Source organism: Crotalus tigris, unplaced genomic scaffold (genome assembly GCF_016545835.1).
Source record: "Crotalus tigris isolate CLP2741 ecotype Arizona unplaced genomic scaffold, ASM1654583v1 scf7180000019930.301333, whole genome shotgun sequence".
Classification (NCBI taxonomy): domain Eukaryota; kingdom Metazoa; phylum Chordata; class Lepidosauria; order Squamata; family Viperidae; genus Crotalus; species Crotalus tigris.
Genome location: NW_024097777.1, coordinates 185,102 through 211,083, shown reverse-complemented (window position 1 = coordinate 211,083; position 25,982 = coordinate 185,102). Strand labels below are relative to the sequence as shown.

The 25,982-nt window shown below is 40.8% G+C and overlaps 1 protein-coding gene across 1 annotated transcript in view; it reads left to right on the top strand.

Moving 5' to 3' along the window:
* The first annotated feature begins 241 nt into the window (after window positions 1-241).
* The window catches only part of LOC120317901 (pro-neuregulin-3, membrane-bound isoform-like), a 198,033-nt gene continuing 172,292 nt past the window's right edge, over window positions 242-25,982 (top strand). The window contains exon 1 of the mRNA XM_039364913.1: window positions 242-1,034. Coding sequence (XP_039220847.1) covers window positions 242-1,034 — 793 coding nt within the window. The remainder of the gene's footprint in view (window positions 1,035-25,982) is intronic.

The window sequence follows — 25,982 nt, the reverse complement described above, 5'->3', positions numbered from 1 at the left end:
GTAGCTGAAAGGGCGGGAGGGGCGCCGCGCTCTCCGGATCGAAGGGAGGCCAGCCCTTGCGACTACCTGCCGGCCGGCTGCGGCTGCCTCCCCCACCCACCCCCGGCCGTCGGATCTTCCCGCTCCTCTCCCCCCCTCTCCCCTCCCCGCCGCCTCGCTTCCCCGCCGCCCCGCATGCTGCGCCCTCCTCCCCCATGCCGCTGCTCCCCCCCGGGGGAGGGGTAGAAAGGCGCCGAGGAGGATGAGCGAAGGGGTCGCCTCGCCCCCGGGTGCCGCAGCAGCCGCTGCCGAGGCGGGGGCGGCGGCGGCGGCGGGCGGGGTCCCTGCGGGGGGCGATGGAGGGCCCGACGCCGCGGCCCGGGAGGTGCGCTGCGGCGACTGCCTGGTGTGGAACCGGCAGCAGACGTGGCTCTGCGTGGTGCCCCTCTTCATCGGCTTCGTGGGCCTGGGGCTCAGCCTGATGCTGCTCAAGTGGATCGTGGTGGGCTCCGTCCAGGAGTACCTGCCCACCGAGCTGATGGACTCCAAAGGGATCGAGCAGGACCCCTTCTTCCTCTCCAAGCAGCCCACCACGCCGCCCAAGAGCGAGGAGCCCACCGCCTCGCCCGGCACGGACGCGGCCGCCGTCGCCGCCGCCGCCGCCGCCTCCTCTCGGACGCCCAACCGGATCAGCACCCGTCTCACCACCATGACCAGGGCGCCCACCCGCTTCCCGGCCACCCGGGGTCCCATCCGGGCCAGCCCGCCGCGGTCCACCACGCCGCGCCACACGCTGGCGCCCCCGACCGTCCGGGCGACCACCACGGCGGCCGTCGCTGTCCCTTTCAGCACCACGCTCCTGATGGCCCGGCCAGCGCCCGGCACCCTTCGGACTCCGCCTGTGCCGGCCTGGCCCACTGCGGCGTACACTACCTCGTCGTACAAGACTTATCTTCAGGACTCGGCTCCTTCCTGGACCTTATCCCCCTTCCAAGAGGCCAGCACCACCACCACCACCACCCCCCCGCCGGAGACCAACTCCAGCCCCAAATACCGTAAGTGAAAGGCAACTTTTGCCTAAGCTTCCCGTTCTCCCCCTTCTCCTTCTCCTTCTCCTTTGGGTGAGTTCTCGTTGATGAGTTGCTTTGGCTTGGACTGAAAGAGTTCTTCCAGATGGACCTGGCTGCCAGCCCTGCTTGGGGTGGGTGGGTGTGTTGGAGTTGGGAGGGTTGAATTCAGGAGGCTCTTTGGAAGTTCTTCTGTTGCTGGCCATTTCTGTGGCCCTGGTGAAAATGGAGAGGGGATATTTTTATGGTGACCATCCAAGGAAGCGTTCCTTCCCAGGGCAAGGCACAGACGGGGACCGGGCCCTTGAAGCCAGAGAAGACCTGCCAATGATGTGGGTGCTTCTGATCTTAGGGCTGAGCCTTGGACCAGTTTGTTAGGATGGGGAAGTGCAATGGATTGAGACAAGGAAGTCTGACCTTAGCGGTTTGGTGACTTTGGAGTAGAACAGGGAGAAGTTAAGAGAAGAGGTGAAGAAGGGCTTTTGAGTCAGAGTTGTGCTCAAGACTCTTGGACAAAAGGCATGCATGTTCTTCTCAGCTTTCCGAAAAGGTTGGTTTCCTTCCTTCCTTCCTTCCTTCCTCCCTCCCTCCCTCCCTCCCTCCCTCCCTCCTGAAAGCCTTTCCAACATATTATCCTCCCTTTTAAGCCCTACTGTTTTAGATTCATGAGTGTCAGCTCTCACTTGCAGATGCAAACATGCGCCACACACAGCATCTACTATATATGGAACAGTTCTGGGTGGTTTTCTCTTCTTGCTGGGACCTAAATGGAACCTTATTCTATAGGAATGAAGGTAAATAAATGGTGAGGGATTCACACACACCCCTAAAGGGTGGAGTATCTGACATATTGGCATTCCTCGCCAGTGTTGCACATTTTCATTTATGCAGCTCCTCTTTTATCTGAGAAAGAAATTGGAACTGAAACCTTCAAGATCTTGTGAAGGTTATCCAGGACACTCATCTCCTCCACAGATCAGCTTCTGGATGCCACTGTTTCAGTGAGAGTTGGGAAAAGGAGGAGGTGGTGGGAAAGGAGATTCCATATTTATCCCCCCCCCCCCGTATTTCTCACCACCCTTTTCCTTAGTGAGATACCTTAGGAAGCTGGGTTTCTCCACCACTACCTTCCTTCTCACTTTCCAAAATGCTCTCACCCAAGGTTATTTCCTTCCCGCATGGTCCTTTCCCCTTTGGCAGGGCGAGCTGCTGGCTTGGCTTCTTTCAGCCAGCGGGCTTTCTCTTTCTTGCATCCACAGCTTAAAGCTGATCATTTGTAACCTGGGATTACGTTGAAGCCATCCTCATAAGATGCTGTGATGTGAGAACAGAGGCAACAGCAGCAACTGGGCTGGACAGATGTTTCCTCCAGAGGATTCAGCTGGGGAAGGAGAGGGCAGGCAGTACATTCGTGGTCACTGTGTGGGTGTCGAAAGAAGGAACGCATATTCTGTTTCAGAGAAGATGTTCTCTTTGAGAGGGGCTCCTTTTATCTGACTGAGGATAAGGGAGGGGGGAGAGAGCAAGAGCCACTCGAGATGCTGTTTCTTTGGAGGATGAAACCCTGGCTGGTATTTGCTTAATCTTTCCCTCCTCTGGGTCCACCTTGTCTTCTCCCTTTCTTGCACGCAAAGTTCCTTCAGTGCGGAAACCTCTCCAGTGCCCTAATTTTGTGAGGCTTTGAGCCCACAGGACAGCAGGTGGGGCAATGTTCAAAGAATAGACTGGGTGGTGCAAACCGCTGCCCATTTCGGTTCTAATTAAAAACAAATAAATATCTCCAACATCTCTAAGACAGGGCAGACCTGTGATGGTTTTCTAACCTCTGCTGGGGAGTCTTCCGACCTTAGAAACTGCTCAAAATATGAATGTCAGCTGGCAGAAACCTAGTATCTCTTCCCCCCCCAGCTCCTATTCTGTTTCCCACAAAAGGATGCACGCCAATATCATGATCACACCTAGGCGATAAAGGATTCCTCAGATCTGCAAGTAATTTGATCGTCCTGGCTTCGTGAAGATCGCTCTTTCAATTATAGATTGGATCTCAAACTTTCCTCCCCTTCCCTCTGCTTGCCCACCCCAGCTTTAGTAAAGGGAGACAATACAAAGAAGTGCAAATCCATCAGAAAGTGGCCTCGTTGAAGCACATGACAGTTTCTGCATGATCATTAACAGGAGATTAAATAGAATATGAAATTGAAAGAGAGAGAGAGAGAGAGAGAGAGAGAGAGAGAGAGAGAGAGAGAGAGAGAGAGAGAGAGAAACGGAGAAGGAGAGAGAAATTTAGGGCACATGGAATTTCTTCCCTTTCTCTTCCAAAGGTGCATTATTATTATTATGGTTGGTCGTACAGATGTTCAAACTGGATTTGGCATTTTTCTCCATGCACTGAGTCTTTCTCAAGGACCTGGGATACACAGATGTTGCTATTTGATGGTGTTAAAGGAGATGTAAGCTCTTCCAAGTAAAGCTGTCCTTTGCAATTGACAGATGGGGATTTTGTTAACACCCGGTGGTGTTCAAGTGATGCTCCAGATACTTTGGGATTGTATCCATGCTTTCTACGACTAATGGGACCGTCTTTGCTTTTGTTTGCCACAGTCATTCTGTTTCCATTTGCAGGTCTTTGTACTGTGTGATTTTTCTCCAGTTCTTTTTTTTTTTTTCCTTCTCTTCTGCTGTCTCCAGGTACTGCAGTGTCCACTATCCAGACCTTTTTTTTTTTTTTTTTCTTATCGAAAATAGTTAGGCCTGGAGTAATATGTGCTAGGTTGCTGTCTATTTGAATTCTAAGGTCCCAAAGTTGTTTAGCTTCTTTATTTTCTATTACTTGTTTATTTTTATTTATTTATTTATTTATTGGCCCCACCAGCTCTTCCTTGCAGGCAAATAGTCTCTTTTGTAGAGATTCCAATGCACCATTGTTGCTACTTTGTCATGTCACTGTTCGTAGTCAATCTGTGCGAACTTCTTGCAGCAGCTAACTGATATTATTAATGATAATATTTTGATTGTGATATCAGGTAACAGTTTTCTCAGATTAGCAGAGGCTAACTAATAGTCCAGCAATTCCTTTGTAGCCAGTTGCCTTGACCGAATGCATCTTTCATTCCACATTTTGACCCTTGGTGGCTTTTAAAAGACTTTTGTATTAAAGGATAGATACAAGGAAAGAGAGAAGGAAGTGTAGTTGTTGTTGTTTTTTTTTCCCGATAGATTCAATCACTTATTAGAAAGATTTGCTATCCTGCTTTGATCCATGAATTTGTAGAAAACTCAGGTGGTGGAGTGCTCCAGCATATAATAATAATAATATCTATCTAAATTATCAACACTTTAATGAATTTGTTTCTCAAGGGTCTCTAAGTCAAATTATGGAACTTCAAAATGGTGTTTTAGCTGAGAAAGGCTGGTTTATATCCCATGAAACCTTGCCAAGTGTTTTGATGGAGGAAGATGGTTTTTTATGGAGATTTCTCATTGCTTTTTCTCTGACCACTTTTGACAGTGAAGAGACATGTGACAGTCACATGTCACAAACATAACCCCATCCACTGATCCTTAGAGAAAGATCAGGCTTAGCTTCTTATCCTCTTCTCAGTCTAAGTTCGATAATTTCATGGTGCAAGGATGTGCTCTCCATTTGAAACTTTTGGCCATTTGAGTAGTGCAGAAGGAAACGTCCCATGCATAAATGGTTCTAAATAGCCCCAAACTGGATTTGATTTACCGTCATTTAAATGCAATCAAAACTGGATTTCATCTACATGGTTAATGTGGTTCTTCTCCAATGTTTTTTTTTTTTCTTTTTGTCATGCTTTGGAAAAATTCTGGTAACTGCTTTAAGGTTCTCTGTATGAAGTGGAGAAAAGCAATCTGATCCATGATGTACAGGGTGAACATAATCAACCAATGAGCATTAAGGGTGCCTAGCTTTCAGACCACAAATAATGCATTATGTAAACACTTTGGCAGCAACAGTTTCATGGAATTAGACAGTGATCGTTGGAATAGTTCAGCACCTCCCATAGACTTCTGCTTGTTTATAAAGATCTGGAAGAGAAGGATCCCTATGGATTCTTATCTTTGGGGAGCATAATTTGCATAAAACACCAATTAGGGTGCTTGCTGCTCCATTTCTCTGGAATGATACTCTTCTGTTTATTCCCAATAGCCTTGAGTTTCCCCAAAACAAAGAAAGACCTGGCTTTTTCAGTGAGACTTTTGGATTTGATGCATTTGATTTTTGATGTTTTTTGATTTTGATTCTGCAGTCGGAATATATTCTGACATTTCGATTAAGGATTTTGTGTCTTGCTTTGACCTTATTGCTGTGTGGGGTCTGCAGCTTGCTCCATGTGGGTTGCGGTGGCAAATAAGGGCGGTAAAATAAATAAATATGTAACAGATGCAGCTGTAGTAAATCTAAATGCAGTGCAAGCCCAACTGTTCATCAGAGTTCACGTATCATATATTGGCTTCATCAGATCAGTATCGTGGACAGGTGTAGCAAAAAAACCCGCGACGTTGGCACAGTTCCTTTCCACTAGTCCTAATTTTGCAGCCTCATGCAGAAAACCACGTTCTGTTTTGACCTTTGCAGTGCAGTTTAGTGGGCATAATGACCTTGGATGGAAATGAACAGCAGGACTTTTGCGATAAGTGCTTTTCAGGCACAGCCATCCTTTTCAGCAGCAACAATTTTGGTGTTTTAGCTCCAGTAGTTCCAGTTTACAGCTTGGAGGAGAAATGGGATAGGACAGAGAACAGTAGCAGAAATCAACGTCTTTGTATCAGCAGAGGAACTCAGAGGATGGGATTTGAAACACTGATGTAAAAAGAGAGTATTTAGATCTTTTGTCTTTATTTTACAGCAACTAATAAAAACTGAAGGGTTCCCCCCCCAAAAAAAGGAAGGAAGCATCATTCAGTTCCATAGATTAATTGGTAGGTCATTTCATTGCTGATTAAGAATTGATTATTGGATTTCAATTAGAAACATCCCTTGTGTTCCATGCTGGTGTCACTGAATGCAATACATATTTCTGCATCTTCTTGTCTGTATTTTCCAAATACTTTCCTGCATTATTTAGTTGGGAGAAGCTATAACTTGCTCTCCTTTCCCCTGAATGTTATTGCAGTTGGCATAAAAATATTATTTAAATTGATAATGCTTCTGGAAGTCCCTCAGAGCTGGGTGGCATATAAAGTTATTATGAATCAAACACAAACAAAACAGTTTATTTACATAGGAAATTAACTGCTGGAGAATGTTTTCCTTCAATATGTTTGGTGCTATGTTGACTTTGTTGGTACATAAAGCTGAAACTATTATTTTTATATTGGTTCTCTGGCAAGAATTCATCAGCAGGGTGAGAACGGTTACACTAGCAAAATTTATGGCCTACAGGAAAAGCAGCCCTGCTGACTCAGATAATGCAGAAATGCCAAAATAGACTGAGTTTCCAGAAATAAAAAACTGATGTTTGTTTAAGAAATATAAAGAACATTTTGTGATTTGCTGTCATTTGCTGTCATTTTATAGAAAGTTATAGAAAAATAGAAAGTTGGCCTTTGCTAGTGCACCCCAACAACAAAATAATAACAATATACACACAGTCCATTGGATAGTTTTGACTGGATATGGTGCTTCTGATTGTTGGAACTTCCCCAATGATTCGGATATTAAAGATATTGTCATAAAATCCATGCTTTTCCAAGTAATACAATACAACTGATGAACTGAAATTCTGTCCATTCCTACTGTCTCCAGATATATTTCCAGATCTTTTGACATGGCCCCAAACAATGATAATCACAATGCAATATGTGTACAAGAACCAATATTACACCAAAGTGGACCTTAGTGGGGTTTTGTAGTTGCTGGTTGGGTAGTCCAAAGGAAGGTTACTTCTCCTCAACTCTCATTCAAGAAATAGCAAAAAAAAAAAAAAATGATACAAATGATTTAGTAAGAGAATGTATATTTTTCTTTCAAGAAGAGACTAGACTGCCATCTGTCAGAAATGGTGTAGGCAGGGTCCCTTGCTTGGGTGTTGTGTTGGACTAGATGACCTCAAAGGTCCCTTCCAACTCTGTTATTCTATTCTATTCTATTCTATTCTATTCTATTCTATTCTATTCTATTCTATTCTATTCTATTCTACAATCTCTTTATTCTATTCTATTCCATTCCATTCCATTCTACAATCTTTATTCTATTCTATTCTATTCTATTCTATTCTATTCTATTCTATTCTATTCCATTCCATTCCATTCCATTCCATTCCATTCCATTCCATTCTACAATCTGTTTATTCTATTCTATTCTATTCTATTCTATTCTATTCTATTCTATTCTATTCTATTCTATTCTATTCCATTCCATTCCATTCCATTCCATTCTACAATCTCTTTATTCTATTCCATTCCATTCCATTCCATTCCATTCTACAATCTGTTTATTCTATTCTATTCTATTCTATTCTATTCTATTCTATTCTATTCTATTCTATTCTATTCCATTCCATTCCATTCCATTCCATTCCATTCCATTCTACAATCTCTTTATTCTATTCTATTCTATTCTATTCTATTCTATTCTATTCTATTCTATTCTATTCTATTCTATTCTATTCTATTCCATTCCATTCTACAATCTCTTTATTCTATTCTATTCTATTCTATTCTGTTCTGTTCTGTTCTGTTCTGTTCTATTCTATTCTATTCCATTCCATTCCATTCCATTCCATTCCATTCTACAATCTGTTTATTCTATTCTATTCCATTCCATTCCATTCCATTCTACAATCTATTCTATTCTATTCTATTCTATTCTATTCTATTCTATTCTATTCTATTCTATTCTGTTCTGTTCTGTTCTGTTCTGTTCTGTTCCGTTCCATTCCATTCCATTCCATTCCATTCTACAATCTGTTTATTCTATTCTATTCTATTCTATTCTATTCTATTCTATTCTATTCTATTCTATTCTATTCTATTCTATTCCATTCCATTCCATTCCATTCCATTCCATTTCATTCTCATTATTCCATTCCATTCCATTCTATTCTATTCTGGTGCACTTAGGAATATCATTGAAATGAAGCTGAGCTGAGCATGCTCTCTAGCCTTGACTATCCAGATTCTGGGAGGAGAATTGGCTTGCTTTTTAACCAAGTTTATTTACTTCCCTGCTGAATAACTCGAGAGCCACTAAGATTTGAACCGTGGGCCATTTTTTCTTTCTGCATCCTTTCAGTGTGGATCCTCACAATGGCTTGCCTCTCTCAGAGTGACACACCAAAGTATAAAAGGAATTCAAAAGAAATTGCTGAACTTTGAAAAGCGTAGAAGAATAGCTGAAGTGCAAATATTCTCTCAAGAGGCCATTATCGCTGCTTTCTTGGAATGACAAGTCCAAAACGTAGGTTTTAAATGCTTTGTATTTTAGGTAAATACGTTTTCTTTAATGAGAGAAGTATTTTAATATATCTATTTGTATTCCACCTTTATTGTTTTTATAAACGACTCAAGACAGCAAATGTATTTAACACACCTCCCATTTTCCCCACATCATCAACCCTGTGTGGTGGGGTGGGCTGAGAGAGAGCAACTGGCCCCAAATCACCCAGCTTGCTTTCACGCCTAAGGCAGGACTAGAACTCACAGTCTCCTGGTGATCCACCTAAAGTCATCCAGTGGGTGTCAAGCTTGAAGCGCGCATATGATGTTGCCACCATTGTTGCTTCTCAGCTTGCCAATGCACTAGGGGGGAGGAGAAAGGGAAATGGAGTGCAGGCTCCAGACAACAAGAAGTCAGCCCATGTGAACCAAGGACGTCTCAACAGGTATTTGCCAACCCACAGAGACACTTTCTCATAACAATATTTTGACACACGATTGGACAATGTGACCTGAACTAACTGAGGGAGGGAGAATTCTATACTTTAATTATAGTGGTTTGTGCAGGAAATAACCAGAGCTGGTTTTGCTTTTATCTGTGCTGAAATGATGTACTCAATAAAGTTTTGCAGTAAGAGATTGGGTTGTCTCAACATTGCTTGCTCAGATGGGTTCATCAGTCGGAACCTTGATAGCTGACATTTGTGTCTAGGGTGGGACTAGAACTCACTGGCTGCTGGTCATTGGCCCAAAGTCATCCAGTTGACTTTCATGGCTAAGATGGGACTTGAATTCAGGGCCTCCTGTTTTCTACTCTGATGCCTTAACCATTACACCAATCTGGCTCTCTGTAAAACTGACTGGGACAAACACCAACAAATTGAACATCTTGCTGATTTAGTCATACTCTCTTCACTGTTATTGAAAAATGCCAACCAATTTATTAGTACCCTTCTTTAATAACGTCTTGAATCTTGACCAGAGATGGAAGTCAATGGCAAGCGAATCAGAGCTGAATTATAATCAATATTAGAATTCTGCATAGAAACTATTTTGGACAATGTTTTACTGAATTCACCACATCTTAAAATGACAATTTTCCCTACTATTCCCAGTGCTTCTATAGCTAGGTTGAATAATAGAAACGATAAGGTGCAGCTTTGCTTAGTACGTCTTAAAATCATAATAGAATCATAATTGTTAAGACTTATCTAAGCTTTACTTGCTTCATACGTATGCTGGGTCCTTTTGAAAAAGCCAGCCCTACCTTTAAATTTCTTTAATATTTGTATTAAGAATTCTAGTGTCAGACAATCAAAAGCATTTTATTTATTGGACATATAGCTGGTGGAAGCTTATTAATTTGCTAATTTGTATAATGTTTAATGGTTTCCTGATGGGGTGGATCTATTTCAATTTTGAATAAAATCAGATTTGATCTACTGTATAAAGATAATTTTAACTTATAATCACTTCAAATGGTTGGCTAATAATTTAGTATTCAGTTTATAGACCCTAAAGTAATGAGATAGGCCTAGAAGAACATTTTTACCCAATTTAAGGATTACAGTTAGAATTTGCCTTAGACTGTTTCCAAGTCCCTGAGAATTGTCTTATATAAAGATAAAAATTCTGATATTAAAACTTCTTTAAATTCTTTGCAAAACTCACCAAATGTTCTAGCAAGGCTTGGGGATTTCCCACTTTTAATGATTTCAAGGACTTCCAACATTGCAGAAAACTTCCATAAATTATAGGCCCTTGAGAAGTGGTTCTGGGAACGTTAGTCTATTTAAGATTTATTAATTTTTGCTGTTGATGGATTATATGTACATTAAGAATGATTTGCAGAATTAAGCAGCTTGGACTGGAATGAACAGGAGATCTACAATTTCTGTATATTCGATGATGATGATGATGATAGTAATAATAATAATAATAATAATAATAATAGTTGGAAGGGACCTTGGAGGTCATCTAGTCCAACCCCCTGCTCAGGCAGGATACCCTACACCATTACAGATAAATGGCTGTCCAGTTTCTTCTTAAAAACGTCCAGTGTTGGAGCATTCACGCTTCTGGAGGAAGGTTGTTCCACTGGTTAATTGTTCTCACTGTCAGGAAGTTTCTCCTTAGTTCTAGGTGTTGAAATAAAGTTGTTGGGTTCTTGGTATTTTCTGAGCTTGGCTGTTTTCCTCTCTTGCTAGCCCAGTAACAACCAAGCCAGAGGACAATGTTGTGGTAATCCTGTGCTTAAATTGTGCATCCAGCAAGATCTCTCATCTCCAAGTTAACCAAAAATCCAGATGTTTAAAGTTGTGTTATGTTGATTTTTTTCCCCAGTTCTCTTGAAACATTTTAAACTGTATACTCAGAGAGAGAGAGAGAGAGAGATTTCCATGCTTCAACTTTTGTTTATATTTAGACTGGATCTAGAATTTTAATCCACCTATCGAGTCCTTCCCAAGGACCTGGTATAGACAGATGTTGCATGATGTAAGCTCTTCCACATAAAGCTGCCTCTTGCAATTTACTGAGGGTGATTTTGTCAATGCTGATGGTGTTCAAGTGGTGTTCCAGATGTTTTGGGATTGCACCCAAGGTGCCTGTTACTGTTGGCACTATCTTAGCATTCTGCTGCCTTGGTTGTTCAACTCCTATTTGCAGTTTTTTTTTATATATTTTGGGATTTTCTCCAGTTCTTTCTCTTCTATTGTGCAGGTATTGGCAGTGTCCACTATCAAGATGCTTTTGTTCCTTTTATTCACCATTGTTAAATCTGGGGTGTTATTATTATTAATGTTTGGGTAGTCAAAACATTTTTTCTCTCTCTCTCAACCTAGAACTAAGGAGAAACTTCCTGACAGTTAGAACAATTAACCAGTGGAACAACCTGCCTCCAGAAGCAGTGAATGCTCCAACACTGGAAGTTTTTAAGAAGAGATTGGACAACCATTTGTCTAAAATGGTGTAGAGTTTCCTGCCTGAGCAGGGGATTGGACTAGATAGAAGACCTCCAAGGTCCCTTCCAATTATGTTATTCTATTCTATTCAGTCATAAAACAAAACATACATATGTTGTTCATAGTATGTTTAGGTGTGTGTCATGCATGTGTTTCACTTTGAGAGCGGGCAACTAAATTTCATTTTTGATGTGTGCCATTGTGTCCACAGTATAAACATGACAATAAAGGTTATCTTATCTTATCTTATCTTATCTTATCTTATCTTATCTTATCTTACCTTACCTTACCTTACCTTACCTTACCTTACCTTACCTTACCTTACCTTATCTTATCTTATCATGCTTGCAGCATAGAGATGATTCAACATCTGTACTGGCTCCCAAAATTGTCCATACAGTTTTCTTTATAGACAGAAAGTTTCTGTCTGTAGCTTAACTAGAGTCCCTTTTTGACTTCTCAATCCACTTTTGAGATTTCTTGTGATTTTCCACCCAAGCATTAACTCAGATCTAACCCTAGTTAGCCATCTGACATCAGTCAAAAGCCATCAAACCATATGGGTAGCGTTGCCAGGAAAATGACAAGGAGGTTTGCATGAAATCACCAGGAGTTTTAGCTACAGCTCAAAGGAAACATTATCATTTTAATATGAAGGTGCATCAGTGTTTTAAGGCATAATTATGAATAATTCAAAAGAGACTAATGGGAATTCGGTATCATCAGGACACTGTGAGAGAAGAAGAAGAGGGAATGGAATATCCTGAGAAGTGGTTTGGCCGATTATTTAATGAGCCCTTGATCAAGACGTGCCACATTTTATTTATTTAATGGCTGCCCATTTCACATGTGACACTGGGTGCCTAAACATTACCAATTCTGGGTTATCAATTTCTAAGGGGAAGCTTTAAGTTTCCCTGCTTTGACCACCATCATTGTATTTAAGGGCTAGGCCAGGGTTAGGCCACCTTGGCGCTTTTATGACGCGTGGACTTCAACTCCCAGAATTTCTGAGCCAGCCATGCTGAGGGGAAAGGGAGAGGTTTCCAAGCTGAGCCATGCTGGCTCAGGAATTCTGGGAGTTGAAGTCCACGAGTCATGAGGGGGGCCATAGTTCCCCCATGCTGGCTCAGGAATTCTGGGAGTTGAAGTCCACGAGTCATAAAAGAGCCAAGGTTGCCTACCCCTGGGCTAGGGATGATTCCATCTGAAGGAGAAATTACCCTTTACAGAATGACAGTATAACAGATTTGGAAGGGACCTTGGAGATCTTCCAGTCCACCCCCCCCACCCCCTTTGAAGTGACTAACCAAATAAATTCACCATCTCGGACTTAATCAGATACATCTGGGTCGATTTGAATATTGGATGGACAATTCCTTCATGTGGAGAGAGGCTTCTTTCAGATCCAAATCACACCAGCAAATTCAAAAGCCATTTTGGCTACCCATAAAATACATCAGGCCCTGGAGTAGATTTTGGACCAATTGGAGGGACATGAGATTTCTGCTAAGCCCTTTCTAGCAACTATACTTAAGAAACAAAATCATTTGGACTTCTAAAAAAAAAAAATATTGCTTGTAGGGCGTCATATCAGAACCTTGGACCCAGAACAGTCTTCCAGCTCAGTGTCAAATTCCGAAGCACGGTTTTGCTGGTGCGACAAATATCGCTCCTCAGATTGTCATGAGTGAATAACTATGCAAACATGCGACCACACATTCGCAAAGTTCTTGAATCAAAACCCGGCTTCTATTTTTAATTAAAATGTGGGCTTCTGCTAAAAGCATCCAGGTCTTGCAGGGCCAGACATAAATGCTTCCAAGAGTCCTATAAGCCTTGTCATTTCTTTGCGTTCTAACAGCATGCAAGTGAACATAATGTATTTCTCCTTCTGACATCACCGTAGTGTGAATGTTTGTCTTTTATATCCGCACAACAGTTTGGGAGTCCCCTTTGCTTAGAAACTCCAAAAATCTGGCTCATTAAAAGCTGAGGTTTGATTGCTGGCTGTTACCAGTTAGAGGGGCTGTAACACTGCAGAATTGTAAACCATTAAATTAGTTAGATTGGATCCTCCTTAGGACTCATAAAGGAACAGAGCCTGAACAAAGACAGGCTAGTTTCCTTGTAGTCTGCTGTGGTCTCTTTACGGGCACAGCAAAGGTTATTTCTCATTATTTCATTTGGAGGGGATTTAAGCCCATGCAGGGTGGCTGTTTTCTATGATACAATTAGGGTCCTAATGAAATCAATTGAGGATGATTTATCTCGGTGTGGATTGCAAAGTCTCCAAATGACCTTGCATTCGGCAGCTTCAGTGTTTCCCTTCTCTTGGCATAGAGTAAAAACCACACGAGATTTATTATTCCTGTCCTAAAAAAAATTACAAGGGCTTTCTACCCTAATTTACTGCCTTTAACCTAGGCAGCAAACAGAATCTGTTTGCTGCAGTGGGCTAGCTCTATTTGCAGCCAAAGAGCTGCTGAAGAAAATGACCCAATTTTATTCCGGGATCCCTGGTTTGGTGGCTGCAAGCACAATAGAATTTGCATTTAGTCATGTCAGATGCGGCAGTCACAAGAAGACTTGAGTGTCTTGGGTCAAATCTTTGCCATGTTTCATTGTATTTACAGAATGCAATTATGTCCCGTCTTCAGACACATTGGTTGATGTCAGCTGGGCTAATGTTAAGGCTGTATGAATATTCAATTTCAGGAGTTCCTTAAAGGTGGTTTAAGGACTGAATCATCCCTTCAGACAGAATATTTAATAATAATAATAATAATAATAATAATAATAATAATAATAAAAGTTGGAAGGGACCTTGGAGGTCAACTAATCCAACCCCCTGCTCAGGCAGGAAACCCTACACCACCTCGGACAAATGGCTGTCCAGTTTCTTCTTAAAAACTTCCAGTGTTGGAGCATTCACCTCTTCTGGAGGCAGGTTGTTCCACTGGTTAATTGTTCTAACTGTCAGGAAGTTTCTCCTTAGTTCCAGGTTGCTTCTCTCTTTGGTTAGTTTCCACCCATTGCTCCTTGTCCTGCCTTCAGGTGCTTTGGAAAATAGCTTGACTCCCTCTTCTTTGTGGCAGCCCCTGAGATATTGGAACACTGCTATCATGTCCCCCCTTGTCCTCCTCTTCATTAAACTAGACATACCCAATTCCAGCAACCGTTCCTTATATGTTTTAGCCTCCAGTCCCCTGATCATCTTTGTTGCTCTTCTCTGTACTCTTTCTAGAGTCTCAATATCTTTCCTACATTGTGGTGACCAAAACTGGATGCAGTATTCCAGGTGTGCCCTTACCAGGGCCTTGTAAAGTGGTATTAATACTTCACGTAATCTTGATTCTATCCCTCTGTTAATGCAGCCTAGCACTGTAGTTGGCCTTTTTGGCAGCTGCAGCACACGGCTGGCTCATACTTAAGTGATTGTCCACTAGGACTCCGAGGTCCCTCTCACAGTTACTATTATTGAGCAAGGTACCCCCTATACTATACCTGTGCATTTGGTTTTTCTTGCCTAAATGCAGAACCTTACTTTTTTCACCACTGAATTTCATTTTGTTAGATAGCGCCCAGTGTTCAAGTCTGTCCAGATCCTCCTGTACCAACCACTGCATTCATTAGACAGTTTCAGATTGACTACCTTCAGTATAAATAAATTATTCAATGCAGCTCTTGGCTGGTGGATTTCTGGTTACTAAAATAGAATAGGATAGAATTCAGCTGGAAGGAACTTTGGAGGTCTTCTAGTCCAGCCCCCCACTCAAGCAGGAGAACCTATACTATCTCAGACAAATAACTGTCTAGCCTCTTCTTAAAAATCTCCAGTGATAGAGCACCCATGATTTCTGGAGGCAAGCTGTTCCACTGTTTAATTGTCCTCAATGTCAGGAAGTTTCTCCTTAATTCCAGGTTGTTTCTCTCTTTGGTCAGTTTCCAACCATTGTTTCTTGTGCTGCCCTCTGGTGCTTTGGAGAATAACATGACCCCCTCTTCTTGGTGGAAGCCCCTCAAATACTGGAATACTGCTATCATGTCACCACTGTTTCTTCTTTTCTTTAGACTAGCCAAACCCAAGTCCCGCAGCCGTTCTTCATATGTTTTAGTCTCCAGGCCTTGGATCATCTTAGTTGCTCTTCTGTGATTTTTCTCCAGGCTCTCAACATCTTTTTTATGATATGGTGACAAAAATTGGCTGCAGTATTCCAGATGTGGTCTTACTAGGGTTTTATAAAGCGGTGCTAATACTTTGTGTGTTCTTGACTCCATGCCTCTGTTTATACAACCTATTATTATACAATAATATGAGCATCCCTTTTTTCTCTCTTCTTTTCCTCTCCTTTTGGTTTTTCAATCACATATTCTTTATGGAAGTCGATGCATACAGCTGTTATGGTTCCGGCTAATGAAACACTTCAAAGAACTTCCAGGCATTTATTTTCCTAAAAGTCTTTTATTGTCACAAAATGTTGGCACAGGCAAAATGGAGGGATGCTAAGATCTACAGTAAGTTCTCTGAGCAGTTAAATTATCAGCATGTTCCCTCCCTAAATTAGCCGTCATATATCACATTATCCAATTAGTGTGAAGGTCAAAGGTTTTCTTCTTTCTTTCCCGGGCTTTATCCCCACACCCTTCTGCTTTGTATTAACCCCATAAATACCAGACAGTTCTGCATATTGTCAAAAGCTAGAATATACAATCTTTGCAGCGTTGACAACAGCATTTAAAAGTTATTTATGTTTGGTTCCAACTGGAATGTAAGTTAAATTAAGAAGGTGAAAGTACTTTGCAAATTACTTTAGCGATTCCTCCCTCAGTGAATTGGTTTGTGTATAGTATATATACATGGGTGTGGGAATTGCCATTTGTACAACAGGAAATTATTCCAACCGATGGTCATTGAATCCTTCCAGCAATAGCAGCAGCTAATGGATGCAACATAATGTGTATGCATATATATATGGTTATTTTCTTTTATATGTTCCCTCTGCTATTTTGTTTTTTCCTTCACAGCAGCAGTGGAGAATTAATGCCCTTTCCAGATCAGTGAGTGGGTTTTGTTAGGCAGAAATGAGATTTTTGTTTGAATCTTGCTGAGAGAAAACTGCACTGAATCGGTATGGTAATTTTTTCCCTCATTTAATAATATTGAAAATGAAGGCTCTGGCTTCAGTGGGGCAAGGAAGTGGATTATTCAAACAAAATTTCAGTGCAGATAGGTTAAGTTGAAGCCGCTTTGTAATTACTGCATTTCGAAGACATTTTCCTGGGTGTCTAATATGAACGTGTGTTCACTTGTGCTTTTACTTCCCCTGTCCTTCTGCTTTGTCCTATGGTTAACGAAGACTTCATGTAGCCAGAAGGCGTTCTGTCTGCATCTCCTTTAACGGCATCGTTGCATTTACACCATCTATTCCTTAGCAACATTTTTGGCATGATGGATTGAAGGGAATGTGAGGTGAGCTGTGCCAATTTCTCATGATCTGTGAGCAAAGTGCAGCTTCTGGTTTGTGATAAGATAGCCATGGGGATCCATACACTGCAGGGGGTCCTCAACTTACAGTAGTGGCCAAAATTGTGGAAACCTTTTGGGAAAAGTGTATTTTCGAGGTTCGATGGCTAATAATGCCGCTTCTTTTTGGGAGTAGTACCATAAAATTATATATCAATGGAAAGATAATTTAATCAAGAACGTAATGCAACATAGTTTGTTCAATTATCTATACTGTATTCTATGAAAAGTGATAGCCAAATAACCAGAAAAAGGAAGCACAACTTGCTTAGGTTGATCTCAGGTAGCTTTCCTTCATCTGATGGTAGCCAATGAGCGTGAGTGTTTAGAGAGCCAATCAGGTGTCATCTTGTTTTTGGCCATGAGCCAATCAGATCACAGTAGGATTCAGTTCTTGATGTCCTGTATTGGAGCTGAGAGGAGGACCTTTGTCGGTGTGTTACATGATTGCTCAAGTTGGTTGGGTTCTTTTGCGTTCTTTCATTTAGTGAGCTTGTAAAACGTAATAAAATTAAAGTAATGGGGCAAAGAGTGGACTGATCACCCAGAAAGCGATGTAAAATAGTATTATTAAGAGAACAAGGCTGCAGGTATAAAGACATTAGAAGAGAAATGGGTGGAAACTTAACCAAAAGTGGCATTTCTACTGTACACTTTTCCCAAAAGGTTTCCACAATTTTGGCCACGACTGTATAACCACAATTGAGCCTCATATTGCTAAGCAAGACAGTTGAGCAGTGCGTTTTGCCCCATTTTAGCCAGTGGAACAGCTTGTCTGTGGGTGCTCCATCAGTGGAGGTTTTTATAAGAGATTGGACAGCCATTTGTCTGAGATTGTATAGTGTTTCCTGTTTGAGCAGGGGGCTGGACTAGAAGACCTCCAAGGTCCCTTCCAACTCTGTTATTCTGTTATTCAGCACGGATCTTCATGGATCTTCTCATGAATTGTAGGCTTCAAAATTTCCCTCTCTGATCTGGCTTCAGAAATACTACAACCCCTTAAGGCAGTGGTTCTCAACCTGTGGGTCCGGACCCCATTTGGGGTCGAACGACCATTTCACGGGGGTCACCAAACAACGCAGTCCGCCATTTTTTCCCCCTTTTCCTTAGCTGTGCTACTCCCTTTTATTCTATTGGCTTTTGAAAGCCAATAGAATAGACTCTCTTGAATAGAGTCTAATTCTATTGGCTTTCAAAAGCCAATAGGAATTGTCCAGGCTGTCTCTGCCCTGCTGAGCCCGCCAAAAGTCCCATTCTGCAAACGGTGCTGCACCAGTTGAGTAGTCCTCGACTTACGACCAGTTGGGGGTCGCGGCATTAAAAAGGTTGAGAACCACTGCCTTAAGGCATGGTCCAGACTCTTCCCCCTTGTTGACAAATGTACATCTTTTGTGTTAATTTCCACATTTCCCCCCCCCCCCCCATAAAGAATCTTGCTTCCACAACTGTATCTTTTCAACTAGTAATTCTCAGTGTTTCATATCTTATGGCTTATCAGTCACGTGTAGCCCAGCATGATAAAACCAATCTGTCTGTTCATCGGCATTATGTTTTAAGTAAAATTTTAAAGACTAATTTGAAATTGCCAGCAATTTTCCCCGTGTCCTACCTAAATTAATGTTGACTCTTGTTGGTAAGCACTCACTTAAAGGATGTGTCTTTCTGAACGGAGCCTATTGGAACATTGAAAAGATGAAATGCAACAGATGTCGCATTCTGATCAGCGTGATGTGTTTATGCTAATGCGAGCAATAATTTTGGCAGCCTATTGCAAAAATCCATCCTGTGTGGTTTTGTTCCTGATGCATTTAAGCAGAGGGGGAGCAGCGTTGCAAAAGCTTTGGAAAACAGCGTTCTTTAAAAAAAAAAGACAATATTTTAGGGGAAAAAAATACTATGCAATACTCAGCCTGCATGGTGTGCACCCCATACACAATTTGAAAGCAGCTGCAGATTCATCACAGAGCTTTATCTGTGTGTTTTTTTAAAAATTCCTTTAATGACAGTCGTATAAAATGATACAGTAAGATTATATCTTGATAATTAAAATTATATTACATTGGGATTACTAGGCTGGAGATTATTTTCCAAGCAAATCTTTCAATCTCATTTCCTGTTGTGTTCCAACTTGCTGAAATATGTGCAGTTTTAAAAGGCAGGCTGAGATTTGGATGTGATAACTTGCTGAAGCAGGCTACCTTTTACAATTCCAGATTTATTCTTGAGCCTCAAAATGTTGCTCGTTGCAGAAAGTCGCTTTGGCTAAACTTATTGGTCAGTACCAAATTAATACAGTAATACTGAAAAAGGAAAAGACAGCTTTGAGCTTCATCTTCCTCAACAATTGTTCTATGGTGGCAAAAAAAAAATTGGGTTATTTGAATTTATTTTGAAGTGGATTTTGACCTCTGGACATGTTCATTGTTCCTACAGTAAGAAGCTGATTCTGTAAATGTGATTAAAATTCCTGATTAAAAACAGGAAAGAGAATGAGAAGGTAAGGACAAAGAACAGATAGGAAACTATGTTTTAAATGTGTAGAGCAACATGTAAATGGCTTTTTTAGAAAAAAGAATAGCTTATTTATTTGATGTAGATACCTCCTGAGTCCAGAATGACTCTGAGCAGTTCAGAATATCACATATAAAAGTGAAATCCAGTATATATAAAAAGAACAATGTCTGTGAAGAACAGAGTTCTAAATAATGGCAGCACCCAGGCTATTTACAATCATACCCATCCTCCACAGCGGAGGGCCCAGGAGAAGAGTTGAAACTTGAAGGTCCTCTACCATAGGGATGATGGGAGTAGCCAAGATTTCAGAGGTTTATTCATTTCCTTATTTCTTTTTTTCTTTTTAAGCATTCTTCTGAAGATTAAGGCTGTACGGGATACTTCGTTGTCCCAGGAAATAAATATAAGTATCTTTCTTGGTTTTTTCCAATAAGATGAGGTGGTTTGGATTGCTTTTCTCAAGCAATGGATCACTCTGGCCTGTTATCTAACACAACGGTCCCCAAACTTTTCTAGCTTGGTGGCTCAGCCGGGGGGAGGGTGTGTGAGTGGCAGGCGCACACATGGACTCACAGCTTCATTTGTGCAAGTGGTGCGCAGGTGCGCCCTCCGCTTGAATGAACAGCCCCTCCCAAAGAATGAAATATTTTGGGGAATGTTAAAATTACCCCTGAAGAAGAAATCTTAAAGGCAGAAAGCAGCCCCAATCTTTCTCAACAATCTCAAGTCTTTAGAGATGGATATTAAGAAAGACTGGATCAATCTGTTCACAAACAAAACACCTTCAGTCCCCGCAGCTGACGGGATTAAGAATTTACATTCCCACATTCTAAGGACAGGACAGGACCCTTAGGACATATCAGGATCAACCCACCACCATTAGACTAGTAAAAGACACAAAACCTGACTACATTGCACAACCCCCTGGAGCATCTCAATCTGGAGGTATAAAAAACCCCACCCACTCTCAACTCCATTTTGTCAGAACTGCCTGCTGTTGCTGATTCTGCTAATCAATAAACAAAAACCTTCTTTCCTAAGCAGCCTCCATTTTATTTCCAGCATCTTTCTCCTGGCATGGAACTGGACCTGATTTTTCTTTCAGCAGTGGCTTGAGCCATCTGTTCGCTTCACACAATGTTTATTTCTTTTGAAGTGTCTTTGATTCAGTTTTAACTCCTGGCAACCACCTGGAGAAGTCCTTACAGTTTTCTTGGCAACCATTTTAGAAATAGCGCCATTGTCTTCTTTTCAGGACTGGGAGAAAGGGGCTGGCCCAAGGTTGACCAACTGGTTTCTTGGCAAGGCTGGACTTGAATTTTTAGCCTGCCCTCTCTAACCCATTGCTTTTAATCACTGCCAAAACTTTACATCCAGTATTACCAGAAATATATTTGTAGCAACTAGAGACATGAGTTGGTGGTTTGAGTAGGGTCTTTATCGACCATAAATTACTCCCAAATGTTTTAGAACATAATACTTTCCCCTCTATAGACTGGTGGATGGGGAAAAAAAAACTCTGTCAAATTCCATGCATTTTGTTATAATCCCTGTCACAGCATGACTTATAATACCATATTTCACAAACCACTAGACATCTCATTAGCTCAGCTGACTGTGTTAAGCACTCTGTATGCCACTAAACTGATTAAAGATAACTTTTCATACTTTTTATGAAATGCCCTCAGAGAAACATAGCCAAAAATCTATTGGGAACATAAGGCATTAACCTGTGGAGACTGTATTTTTTTTTCCTTTTGAGAAAACATCTAAAAAAAGCACCATGATGGAAAAAATATAGGTTTCCTATTCAAAGATAAAGTGCCTCTTATAAGGTCCTTGGGATGAATTGAGGATATGGATGGACAGAGTCAACAAAGCAGTTTTAATCCTAGGGGAAAAAAAATCAAATTGTTGTTTTCTAGTTTAAAGTTACAAGCTAGAATCCTCTTTCTTATTTATTTATTTTTTTGTAAAAGATTTTTTTTATTTTCAATTTTTCATTACATTCATAAAAAATACTTCAGATAAAGAATAAAGTAAATTTATACACACAACTTTCGGTATTGCTCACCCACTTCCCCCCAAACTGCATCCACCCTCTAACCTCTTCTCTCACTTCCCTCTTTCCCTCTTCTTCCTCACTCTCCCCCTCTCCTCCTTCTCCTCAACCTTCCTACTTACTTCTCCCCTTCCTCCTATCTTCTCACTCCGGATGCAGTCCAGGGGAAATGCCCGAGCAATTCCTCTCTCCAAGTTAAAACATCAATATTATATACAAAAAACACAACTATTTCTACTTATCTGACCTATTTAACCTCCAACCCATTGGAACATTGGAACCAATATATCTCCATAAATAATATAATGGGGTCTTCCAGATTCTCTTTCTCAGAGATTTATATATTTATTTATTTATTTATGAGACTTATATACCGCTTTAAGTGCAAGCACTCTCTAAGCGGTGTACACCAATAAGCAATGTATATATGTATTTACATTGTGCCCAACAATCTGGGTCCTCATTTCCCATGAACTTGTCAAAGAAAATTACAGCTGGGTATTTATTAGAGTTTCTTGGTTTGTATCAGTCTGGAACCAGTTCTTACAAGCACAGTTTTAGCATATTGCACCATTCATAGGGTTTTACTTATTCAGCATGATATGGCCATAAGACTAATCAATTAATTATCTACCTATCTATCTATTCAGCAAATAATTTATCCTTAATTTAGAGTCTAGCTCTCTTGCTTACTTACACAGAGGAGAGTCTAATAGGTTTTCTTTCTAAGTGCAGAGAGAGAATTGCATATTAAGGCAACTTGAACCCATTAAACAATCTAAAATCTGATGCCTAAATTGATCTGTCAAAGTTTTGTCATTGGTTTTGCTTCAGACATGTTTTGGACATGGGCTTCAGATATGTTTCGTTCACTTTCTGTGCAGATATGTGAGTTAGAAAGCCTGATTTGATCATTATAGGATTAAAAATGTTTTGGGGATGAATGATGTACTTGGAACCCAATCTGTTGGTGAGGGAGGAGGTCCTCTTCCTGGCAAATGTTGGGTCTGTAAATGGAATGTGTACACAAAGAGGAAAGATCTTGTGTAGCAATAGGATAGAATAGAATAGAATGGAATGGAATGGAATGGAATAGAATAGAATAGAATAGAATAGAATAGAATAGAATAGAATAGAATAGAATAGAATAGAATAATATGGAATGGAATGGAATAGAGTAGAGTGGAGTGGAGTAGAATGGAGTGGAATAGAATAGAATATGGAATAGAATAGAATAGAATAGAATAGAATAGAATAGAATAGAATAGAATAGAATAGAATAGAATAGAATTAGAACAGAGAATAGAATTAGAACAGAGAATGGAATAGAATAGAATGGAATGGAATGGAATAGAATAGAATAGAATAGAATAGAATAGAATAGAATGGAATGGAATGGAATAGAATAGAATAGAATAATATGGAATGGAATAGAATAGAATGGAATGGAATGGAATGGAATAGAATAGAATAGAATAGAATAGAATAGAATAGAATAGAATAGAATAGAATAGAATAGAATAGAATAGAATAGAATAGAATAGAATAGAAATAGGAATGGAATGGAATAGAGTAGAGTGGAGTAGAATGGAGTGGAATAGAATAGAATATGGAATGGAATGGAATGGAATAGGATAGGATAGGATAGGATAGGATAGGATAGGATAGGATAGGATAGGATAGGATAGGACTGGAAGGGACCTTGGAGATCTCCTAGTCCAGCCCCCTGCTTCAGGAGGAGAACCTATACCATTTCAGATAAGTGGCTGTCCAGTCTCTTCTTAAAAACCTCTAGTGATGGAGCGCCCATGATTTCTGGAGGCAAAGCTGTTCCACTAGTTAATTGTCCTCACTGTTAGGAAGTTTCTCCTTAATTCCAGGTTGCTTCTCTCCTTGATTAGTTTCCACCCATTGTCTCTTGTCCTGCCCTCTGGTGCTGTGGAGAATAAATTGACTCCCTCTTCTTGATGGCAGCCTCTCAAATACTGCTATCATGTCACCCCCATGGTCAATTCCCATTTCTTTCTTTTTCTAGATCAGCTTCAGGTTTTTTTTCTCCCTTGACCTCTGCTTTTTTTCACAACCTCTTTTCCTCCTTTCAGACTGTAGGTTTTGCTCCTGTTCTGTTCTGCTGTATTCTGTAAAAAGGTTAAGTGAAAATGATTAAGGCTATGCAAAGTTTTGAAGTACTCCTTTGAAGCAACACACCAGGAGATCCCTCCCGAAAGCGATTTTGATCAAAGAGCTGGAAACAATTTCCCATGCTTTGAAGTCTTTCCTGGCTATTGGCACTGTCAGAGACATCTACAATGCATGCATTCTATTTTGATTAATTTAAATGTTTCTTTAGCATATGAGAGAGGGGGTGAGAGAAGGAGGGAGAGGGAGAGGGAGAGGGAGAGGGAGAGAGAGAGAGAGAGAGAGAGAGAGAGAGAGAGAGAGAGAGAGAGAGAGAGAGAAGAAAAAACAAATCTTGCATATAGGAAATCACCCAAGGCTAATTTTTAAACCCATTTTTAAATCCTGATCACATAAGATATTCATCAGTCTTCCTATTCTACAGAAAGCCAGCTCAAAAATCAGAAGACACATCGGTAATCCAAAGTAGCAAAGGTTTATAAATCCATAACCTTAAAAGAAACACAGATGTTTCTATGGCATCAGGTCCAACATTTTAGAGCTTAACATTTGATAATGTCTTCTTAATTACTCTTTTTACAAAAAATCTGAGTAAGCAAAGACCTCTGGAGATAGCCCATCCTTTCAGCTCTTGTGGGTAAATTGTGTCGAATGCTTGAACCAATGCAGCAGAGTTACCCTGTGATAAGATGGGCAGCCAATAAATTTAACAAATAAATAAAATAAACTACAAATTTAATGAATAAATAAAATAAACTACAACCAGGAGAACTTTTTAGCCATGGCAAGGCGATCAAACCGGTCAGTCCTGGAGACCAACCCTGACTGCTTTTTAGAAGGCCAGATCCTGAAGTTGAAACTTTGGCCACCTAATGAGAAGGAAGGACTCACTGGAGAAGAGCCTGATGCTGGGAAAGATGGAGGGCAATAGAAGAAGGGGATGACAAGAATGAGATGCTGGATGGAGTCACTGAAGCCGTAGGCGTGAGCTTAAATGGACTCCAGAAGATGGTAGAGGACAGGAAGGCCTGGAGGAATGTTGTTCATGGGGTCGCAATGGGTTGGACATGACTTCTCAACTAACAACAGCAAAAGGACTGTGCCCTCATCCCTGGACTGAATGACCATAATTAAGAGGAAGGTCCATTCTTCTATTGCTCTACTTATTCTTCTTCTCTATGCATTAAAGCATTATCTTTAGCCTGATGTTCATAATGGACTGCCTACTTCCGCCGCAAGGAAAGCTCATAATAAATATTCCTATATTCTTAACACTGACTTGGGATGATTCACGAGTTATCTTTAATTTTGAAACATTTATCACACTCTCAATTCTAAATCTCTGGTATTAGATGTAATCTTTGAGATTCAGGGTAGTAAGTGAAGCAAGGATGATGGAGAAGGTAGATCCGGGAGTAAAACAGCTCTGTTTGTATTAAACTTTACTGTTGACGGAGCTTTCGGTGGCACTAATGTGAAAAGTGATTTTATTCAGAGTAACTGGCAACTGTAAAAGTTTAACTCTTTTGACGGGGTTAATGTTTTATTGTGTGAATAAAGCAAATGTCAAATTGACTGGATGCATAAATCCTTTGGCTCTGCTTAAGTTTATCCAAGTCTTGAAATGTAAGATAACATACCTGTCCTTTCGTGGTTCTGCTTGATTTTTTCTGATGTGTTAATGCTGCTTCTGCTTGGCACTTACTACAGCCACACAAAATGCATGTAATTTTCTTGATACTGTTGAAAGAAAAGTCTTCATTGTGGTCCAGTCCAAGCCGGGGATAAACAACATAGTGACTGCTTTAGAAAGAAGGTTGCAGTTTATTGAAGAGCCGGACACAAAGATGGTTCTGGCAGGAATGAGGAGAGAAAAAGGGCTTAGGGAGTGGGTTTTTATACCCTCTGGAGCCTTTTGTTTGGAGGTTATTTCCTGTTCCTGTTTAAGGCTTTGTATTGCCTGTGTCATGTATTTTGACCTGTGTCCCTTTGGCATCTGTGAGTTAATCCTAATATGTCCCAAAGATCATATCCTGCTTCCATGGTGCTGGGGCTAATGACTCTTAGAGTTTGGGTGGGATATGTAGATTTTAGGTGTCTTTGTCTTCCTAAGCTTCTAGCTCCAACTTTCCTGAATGGTCTGCATCTGCATTTCTATAGAGCTGGTTTCTGCTTGAGGGAGGCAGACTTGGGGCTATTAACAAAAACTGGGCATGCTTTTCTGTCTCTTTAACATCCTTCGAGGAAATATATGTTTCTGCCCGTTTAATATTTCCTTCTCTAGGGGGCTGACTTCCCACAGTACAATGATAAATAATGTCAAAAAC